This window comes from Dromaius novaehollandiae, chromosome W (genome assembly GCF_036370855.1).
Source record: "Dromaius novaehollandiae isolate bDroNov1 chromosome W, bDroNov1.hap1, whole genome shotgun sequence".
NCBI lineage: Eukaryota > Metazoa > Chordata > Aves > Casuariiformes > Dromaiidae > Dromaius > Dromaius novaehollandiae.
Genome location: NC_088130.1, coordinates 35262406 through 35271867, shown reverse-complemented (window position 1 = coordinate 35271867; position 9462 = coordinate 35262406). Strand labels below are relative to the sequence as shown.

Sequence of the window (9462 nt, the reverse complement as noted above, 5' to 3'; positions counted from 1 at the left end):
TCCTGGGATTTGTACTGGTTTTGTTTAATGTCTTTGTTAGTGACTTGAGGAAGGTGGTGGACAATGACAACTCCAAGTCTGCAGATGACACTAAGTTTTTTTTTTCAGGTAGTCAGATGCTAATGCTGAGAAACTTCAGAAGGACCTCACAATACTGAAAGAGTGATAAATGATCTTTGGTAGATAAATATGATATAAAATGGTCAAGGGCATGGAGCAGCTGCTTTACTAAGAGAACCGAAGAACTGTAGGGCTCTTTAGTTTTGGAAGCCAAAGGCTGTGGGGGATTGCGGTTTACAAAACTGTGAAAGTGATAGATGATGTAAAGGCGGAGCTTTCCTGTTCACCAAGTCTAGCAATCCTAGATTTAGAAGCCACTATATGAAACTAGTAGGAGATAGTTTATAACAGATGGGTATTCTTTTTACCCAGTGAGTGGGAAACTTGCTGACCTTGGTTCCCTAGGAGGTTCTGGGGGCAGTCAATACCAGCATGCTGGAAAAGGGATTAGACAAGTTTATGGACAACAGGGCTGTAAACGAATACTTATGGGGCTATGCAGGGGTGCACCCTCTGACTTCCCTATTGCAGTATCTGTGAATGCTGGAGGAATGTGAGGGGAATGGACTTCAGACAGCAGCCTAGCTCTCAGGCCTTCCCTAAACAGCCTCTCCTGTAGCTGCTGTTGGATATGATATTGGATTAGATGGAACAGTAGCTTGACTCAGTGGGGCATTTTTTATGTCTTGTATTTTATTCCATTCAAATGTAACTACACAAATGGCTGAGTTGGCGCACAGAGACTGTGGTTATCACTGTTATCATTAACACTGGATCTGTGCACTCTGGATTACCCAGGACTACTAAATTGTAGTACGTGACTGTGTTTTATGTCCGGTCAGCTGATGTAGCTGATACAAAGTTAATTCACCAATATTTTTAAATGACTTTGGACCAACAGAATGAGTTCATACTGGATCAATACATTGCATCATTTGTGGTGATGGTTTAGATACAGTATTGTCAGATCAGAGTTTACTGAATTGTTGCACTGCAACTCTGAGGGCTCGAGGGACAGTAAGCTCTGGCAGGGAGTGGCTGCGCAATCTCTTGAAAAGGCTCTGCCACGTAAGTATTTATGTGGAACTGTGCTTTCAAGTCAGATCAACCCTACAAAGTTTTCCTGGCACGGCTGTACTGAAAAAATATTAGTGACCCGTAACAGCATGCCGTCACTTGTTCCCACTGTGCTTTTGTTGGCTTGAATTTGACAGATAACAACAGTGACAGAAAAACTCCTTTTGTTCGTTTATACTTTATCTATGCAAGACATCTTGGCTGTTAGAACCTGTAGCAACAATCTCTGTAGTATAGACAAACACCAATAAAATCAAGCCTAAGAAAGATTGTATTTTGTGTCATTAGGAGAAAACAACTCTATTCACCAATAATATTACTGTTATTTGAAGTGATCTTCTGTCTTCTTTTAAAAACAACTTGAAAATTTACCTGTCCTGGAACAATACACTTAATTTCTTGTGTACCCAATGCTGTTATTAAAGTCAGTGGAAGCTCCATGAATCAACAGAATTAGAATCAACAAATCAACACAGAATCAACGAATCAATGTACAGAATCAATGAATGGGTAGGACTGCCCACAACTTTGAGTTCAAGAGCATCAAATTGCCTCACATTTGTGAAAATATGGGATAGTTAGTCATATTTGAATCAGTGCAAGTAAGACTACAGCTTCCATGATGAGGAAGTCCTTTTCACTGACTTGGCTGCAGTTCTCTCTTTGCCATAGAAAATGGCATTACCGTTTTGTCAGCAAAGACTAGATATTTCTTTTAATTGTTTTGTCTGAGATAGCCACTGGAAATCTCCATGAGAAATCATTTGAAACAATGTAGTAATGTTCTAGTATTAAAACCCATGAGATCAAATATGTCATTGTTTTCTGAATCCTGTCAAAGACACTCTCTGTTTTCTGTAATTTTGTCTTTGTATGTCAGCAGTAGTGGCAAATGTCTGCTGGATGAAGTGTTTGCTGATCCTAGGATACTCAGCCTCCAGATTGCGAAACAGGAAACAGTCAAGCAGTCTTTTATAATTCTGTTCTTTTAGTTAAGCAGTCTTTTATTGCTTTCGTTTGCAGTGCCCACATAACTGCATCTGAGGTAGAGGTACCAAGCAGCTTCTCAGTTCATGATGTTTATTGCAATGGAACAGTTAACTTTTTTTTTTCTTTTGAAATGCCTTAGATAATCACTCAGCAATGCAGAGGAAAAAATGGGGCAATGGACCTGTTTACATAGAAGAACAGGCAGTACTTTCGTCCTATTTTCATACTTATTCGTAAATGTTATTTTATGTTTTCTGGTTTTAAGGTGTTACTAACATAGTACAGTATTTTAATCTGGAAGCCTTAAGTGGTGTGTCTCAGGTGAGATGAATCCCACATCCACTGTCTGCAGAATACACTGCCTGCAGAATTAATGTTCCTGGCAGTTCTGATTAGTTCCCCAGATGGTTCAAGGAAGGACTGAGAGGAGAATAAATGTTCTCTGTGACTCTTCAGCTCTATCAGTACCCCAGGCCTTCTCACTCTTTGAGCAGGACTAGGTCTAGAACAATTGGCTATGCTATTTGGAATTTGTATCGAGTCACTTTCCCTAGGTCTGCCTTATTTACCAAGTCAATTTCCTTCCTGGTGTTGCAACCGAATATGTGTGTGTATATGTATCTGTCTATCTATCTCAGTTGGGGAGTCAGAGCTGACTGTGATGGCAGTGTTTAGAACACTAATAAATCAGACTGGTTTTAAAATTTAAAACAAAACTTTACTAGACTGGCATTCATTAACAATACACTCTTTGCTAATAGTTCTTGCACATTCATCATTATCACTATTATTATGTTTTAGTTCTTGCACACCATCAATCATTATTACTACAAAGCAGTCAGCCACTCATGTTTATATCCAAAATTATCTGTGAGTATGAAATACCACAGAGCTGATGGTGTAAAGTTAGCACTGATTGCTCCAGGCTTGGTCTGAGTTGTTGAGGTGGACAGGCTTGAGAGCTCTTTGGCAACAGGAGCTGGCACCAAAGCAGGTAACTTCTTTCTCCCCATCCACTCCTTCCCCAATTTAGGATTTTATCCATTTATAAGACAGATGAATTTCTAGACAATTCCCAGGCCTTGGCCTCTACCCCTTGGCCTAAGTACTGAAAGATGTGTTGGAGGTTGGCTTCCCAGGCCTCTGCAGGTGTCTTAGCCTGCTTCCCTGCCTTGCCCCCTCCCCCCTGCTTGCTTAGCTGATTCTTCCTTTCTTAGAGCAAGCAGCTTTTCCCAAGCTCTCAAGGTTGTGCTTTTTCAGTGACCAGTAACTGACCATAAGTGGGCTGTTTACGGTTCTGAGATCTCTGCTTTCAACCTGTGCCCATATTTATCATGCCTTTGCTGTTATCCCATACTTAAATTATATAGCAGAAGACCTGATAAAATTCCAGTTCATGCAGCAACTTCTCATAACATGTTGATAACAAGCCAAACAGAACAGGGCTAGGACCTTGCACAGATAGCATAAGGCTTGTGACCTGTTTTTACTGGGCTACTGAATATGGAAATATGTATACAGTTATACTAAATTAGTGTGCTTATGTTGGGACTCAGAACAAGTAAAGTCTCTTTAGTGTGCCTCTGCCTTTATGGGTGCAACAGATTTCTGCTTTAGCTATGTGAGGTTATGTTCACTAGTGTTTTAAAGAACTCTCCTCTCAGAGAACGTTCTCTCATTTTCGAAGCTTAGACTATTACAAGCCCCAATTCCTCTGCTCAAACCTAACATTTCCAAGGACTTTATTTATTCCTCTTTAAAAAGTACACTAATGGATGCAGTTGAAGGAGTGTGTTCCCTCTAATGTATTAAACGTAGATATAGTGTTTGGACACTACTGAAGAATTTAAATGTGGAAGGCAGCACATGACAGTCTGAGGATCATCTAAGGAAAAAGCAGTGGCTTCCTTTGATTGCCTGCTCTTGTTTGAGCTGCCTAAGAAAGCAGGATTCAAGCTTTTTTGGGATATTCCCTCCCTCCCCCCAAAAAAGAACAACCACCCATCTGTCATTAGTCTTTTAGTTTTCTAAGGAAAGCTGGATTGAAAAGTGGTAGAATCTGGAATGTGGTAAAACAAAGGAAAGGGAAATGACTGTTAATAAATGTTTGGTTTGGTTTACAGTAAGTCCTATAGTATTTACAATAAAAATTTTAAAAATACTATTTGACTTCATTAGCGTACATCAGATATTAATGCTTATGGTTTTTAAAAATAATCCAGCTAATAAATACAACACTGTTGTAAAACTTCAGTGGTAATATCAATTGATATTCTCCCACATGTAGCTTGTCATCTTACTAATAGTGGAATAGTACCTTTCTAAGAGTATGGATTGTTGCAAAGCAAAGGTCAGTCTGTTAATTATTCCACTGATTGTCTTATCAAGACCCATGTTAAGTGACTTCATATAATTTAGTACCTTTACCTGTGGGATTAGCAGAAGAATGTATTCTCATAATAGGGAATGTTTTTTTATCACATAGTATACCCAAAGTATTTTGACTGTATTTTTAATTCTAATGTGTTTAGTGATAGCTGATAGAGAAGATGCCATTTAGACTGAATTTGATCACAGATAAAATTATATTTGTATTTATTTTATTGTAATTAAAAATTGTCCCTTTCAAAACAGTGTTTCAAAAAGCAATATAACACTGAAAAAAACACATGGGTATTTAAAAATGTATCGACCTAATATTGAAAAATTTAAATATTATTAAACAAGGGTTGAATTACTTTAAGAGGATTCATTACTTCACATTGTTCTCTTCTTTAACTGAGACTGTCCTTTACTGCTTTTCTCTCATTTGATATGGTTCAGCACACTGCTAATGCAGATTAGCTGGCAGCGAGCGATTTTCTGTATTTATGGGTTTTTTGCAGAGCAGCAGTAGAAGTGCACAATGTAAATGCCTTCAGTGCAGTCAGATGCTGCTTTGCTGAAGTGCCTTTGTCTCTTTTTGCTGACCTGGCTGCATTATGTTGGTTCTGCAGAAACGTCGAATCTCCCTCCCCATTGCGCGTATTATGCTCTTAGACGGAGTTTGCTGACGTCAGGATGCAACGGCTGTGACTGAGCTGCCTGCTGCTCAGTTTACATGCTGAATTCACCTACAGTAGCAGCAGATTAGCACTGTAGCAAACATTTGTACTGTTGCTACTGTCACATGCAGTTGCATTCATTGACTTGCGGGGGCTGAAGCATTGAGCAAGAAATTAGAACACATTGCAAGTACAAGAGGATATGCGACAGGAATTCTGGAGGTTGCACCAGTGAGACTGAATATGGAAACGGGCAAATTAAAAGCCGAGCAAGCTGGGGATTTATAATGCAGGCAGCATTTCCAGGTTTCTTTTCCACTTTGCTCTCATCCTGCTATTGGATTTGAGATCATGTATGTGTTTTGCTGTTGATTACTGGGGGTGTTAAAATCTAATGAAAGAAGAGGATTCAGAAGGATTAATATGCTTTGATTTAAAGGGATTTTTTTTCTTATCCTTTTTGTTGATCTTTGTTAACACAGCTATGTCTTTATTACTCTTGTTTTAGGTCTGTTAATATTGTAGCCTTTGGAAATGAAAGAGATGGTTTTTCTGAAGACAATCAGCAGTCAAGTCTGATCTGGAGCTATCTAGGAAGAAGTGCTCTCATTTCAGAGACTGAAAGCAGTCCGTTGCTGAATTCTGCCAATCACATCAGAAATCCCGTTTTTACTGAATATCAAGCCTGTGTGTTTGGAAATGTCAGATTGGTGGTACATGACTGTCCTCTTTGGGTAAGAGATTGGTCTGAAACTTATTAACTGGAGTTGACAGTGTAGGCTGTCTTAATCAAATGAAAAAATATTTTTATTTTGAATGATTTTCATTATTCTGGGATTTTACTCATATTTTACTCATAAAAAATAATAAAAGCATATAAAATGTAACTAAGGCAAATACCAAAAATTCTCTGGGGAATATGACAGAATGTTCCTCATTAACAAGCCAATGTATTTCATAAGTATGATGATGAGATTTTCAGTTTGTTGTTTAATGAAATCTGTATTGAAAATAATCCAGAGTTAAACAAGAATGTCTTTGTGAAACTTGAATATAAGCCGTATCTCCACAACAATATTTATCTACAACAATAAAGCAAAACACATACTTTTTTTTTCAAAAATGAAAAAGGAATCGGTTTTCCAACTTTGAGAAATGACAGATATTATAATTTAATCTATTGCAAAATACAGTATATGGAGTCATTTTTTATCTGTTATAATGAATAATCACGTCTTTACTTGCCTTCCAATATAGGAAATAATGTTAAAAGGATTTTGGCACTGTTCCATGCTCTCAGCACTCTTGTTAGTAAGTGAGGCAGCTTAAGTGTGAGCAGAACAATGATTACATAAGAAATGACATTGATCATCTGAATGTGTTAAAACGTATTTTAATAACTATTTAGTTGCCTAATTTCAGGTACTTTACTGAGTCCTCGAGGACTGTACCTTCTGAGCTAATTTAAGGACAGTTTTGCATCTCCTATCAGTTTGTATCTTATCTAGATTAAATCCATATGGTTAAGGTGAGCTAGTCCTAGGCACAAATTTGGCAACTGTGTACACTGATAGCTCTACTTCAAGTGAGGCAAACTGCTCTTCATCCTCTACACAGTTCCTTTTAGCTATCAGTGTGGAAAAGCAGAGGGATGCATATGTGCAAAGTCAAGTCCCTCAGTGCATAGGTAGGCCCTTTTATAAGATAGTTTGCAGTAGAGGGTGAGTTTACTTATTTTCCTTTTTTGATGCTAGGAGAATATTTCTTTATTCTGCCATTGCATGTGTCTTTGTCAGCCCAGAATGCTGCTCAGCTTTTTGTGTATGTAGCATTGGTCAAAAGCTCAAGTGTGTTGGATGAAGTCTCCTGACTATAGCCCCATGTTTATGATATAGGGCATTTTACTATGCTCCATAGGTTTCTTTGAAATAGATTTATTAAGATCTTTCAGAAGTTCCCAAAATGCTCATGCACTGATGGGTGGAAAAATATAACAGGTCTGGGATGTGTGAGGAATGCTACAACAATTGCACTGTTTTAATGTGCACATGATCTGTAAAATAAAAGCAATGCTATCACAGGTTCACATTACTTTGTAAGCCTAAGATGACCAAACATGGCTTCCAAACAGCAGTATTAGGAAGCAAGGCTTTTAGGGCCTGTTTAAGTCTCTTTCCAGTGCTATGATTGAGATAGCAGCCTGCTTCTATAGTGATTGATATGGGCTGCTGAAAAATGGTTGTCCAAGATGACTACATTTTCTTAGTGAAGCAGTTTGATTTGGCACATTCAGCTGTTGATATCGTGTCAGTTTATGGTGCTGTTGGGAATGCTGATTCCTGATGCTGACTACCCATAAGTAATGTCTGACAGTTGTTATGGATAAATATTGGAGAATGGTATTTCCAATCTGCAGTGGGGCTACCTGCACAGTTGCTCCATTTCCCCCTCCCCAAGAACTGTAAATGTGTTAACTGACTGTACAGTGTACTATCTTCTTTGATATTGCTGGCCTTAAAGAATTAAGAGATTTCATGATTCCCAATGTGGAAAGTAATAATAGTGTGCACACCATATTTTGAGAAGATCTCTTTCCCAGTGACATTTAAAGAGTGCAGGAGAGAAATGTTGAGTTTAGGGAGCATGTTTATCATTTACAGAGATGACATGGAGTTTGAGAGATAATGGTGGAGCATACTTTTCAAAATCTGAAGGCAAAATGCCACTGTTTCCAAAATCACTTTTATCTCAGTGTATCGAGCATTGAGTATGTCACTCTGGCCTGCTATGTCCTGAACTGTGTCTATAAAGCTCTGTGCTGGTATCTTCCATATGGAGTGGACAGATACACAAATAGACAGATTTCTTAGTGATTGACACAGCTGGAAAACATTTTGACAAAAGATACAGACCTAGGCTGAGATGAAGCTATAAAGAACTGAGGAAACTGTATGTGCTATCCTTATTGCTACATATTGTGATTTTAATAACTGATCATTGCTAATGCATGCTCAATTTGTGATGTCATGTAGCACGCTGAACTAGTATGTGCCACTTTTTTTTTTTTTTTGGTAAACCTCAGTATGGGGGCAAGTAACTAATAAGGCAAGTAACTAATAACTAATCTGTAAGATAAATTTTATGAATTGCTTTGGTAAGAGTTGATTTATTTAGCAAGGTATATCAGATTTGACAGCCTTGGGAGCTGAGGTGCTGTTTCATTGGCTTGCATATAGTTTGCAGCCTCAGTCGCTTTACGCTGAGTTTTGTTAAGCTTGTGCATATGTACAAATAAAAACTGCAGAAAAAGTGCGGGGAAATTCTGTAGCTAATGGCAAGTAAATCATGATCAACTTCAGAAAAAAACATAGCACGGAGGCCATAATTCATGTTTTGATTCTTTTAATTATGATGCTGAACACTGGACAGCAGAATGAAAGCTTCACTGTTAGTGATGCTTCCCAGTTATGTTACCTCTTTTTTTCTTCTTTTTCTACAGCTTAGAGTAGTGCTGTATGGACATTAGGATGACTCAGTCCTAGATGGGAGTCTACTGTCTTTTTCTACTTTTTTTTTTCCCCCTCTGTGAATCATCTTTTTCTTTCTCATGGAACAGTACCTCCAGAAATTTGTTGTTTCCCCCAAGTTCATAAAAACTGTCCAATTTCTAGAGAACCCACTGACATCATCATGTTCTAGGTAGTGCATGTCAGTGCATATTAGTGGTGCGATGGGAGAAGGTAGGACAGCTGGAGTTTGAAGAGTACCTTGTGCTTGGTTAGGCACTCTGGAGGGGAATGTTGTGGGAGCCATGTTTATGAGGACCTTTTCTGGGTCATTGCCAGCGCCTGGTCAGAGACTTGCACAGAGCTGCAGACCTCCACGGGACTGACTAGTGCTCAAATAAATTAACTGCAGTTTTGAAAAGGTGTTCCATGAATCTTTTTAAAGAACTTCTCCCTTTCCACAGTCTCTTTCCATGAGTCCTTTCAGCTTTTTCAGTCTGCTTTTTTTTACTGCACCAACCATACTAGTTCCTTGAATTTGGTGAGTTTTCTTGTAAATGTGATGCTATCCTTAGTGTACTTTTTCTCTTCCCTCAGCAGCATCCTTATGCTCAGATTCCTGGGTAGGCTGGCTGGCCCTTTGGCCCCTGATCTTCTTTTTTATTTTATTTATTATTTTTAGAAATCCATTCATATTACTACTTCATTATAAAACTATAGATTGCAGCTTTTTGTTGTTGGTACGTCATCCTCATATTAAGGCTTAGCTGTCTGAGGTTGGCAGT

General features: G+C 38.4%; 1 protein-coding gene across 4 annotated transcripts in view; it reads left to right on the top strand.

The window, feature by feature from the left end:
• The first annotated feature begins 5251 nt into the window (after nt 1-5251).
• LOC112980285 (rho-related BTB domain-containing protein 3) overlaps nt 5252-9462 on the top strand; it is a 34569-nt gene continuing 30358 nt past the window's right edge. For all 4 annotated transcript variants that reach the window (XR_010385587.1, XM_026095014.2, XM_064500026.1 and 1 more), the window contains exons 1-2: nt 5252-5524; nt 5680-5905. Coding sequence is in view for 3 of the 4 variants with exons in the window: in XM_026095014.2 (XP_025950799.2) it covers nt 5523-5524; nt 5680-5905 (228 nt within the window). In the remaining variant the exon portion in view is untranslated. The remainder of the gene's footprint in view (nt 5525-5679; nt 5906-9462) is intronic.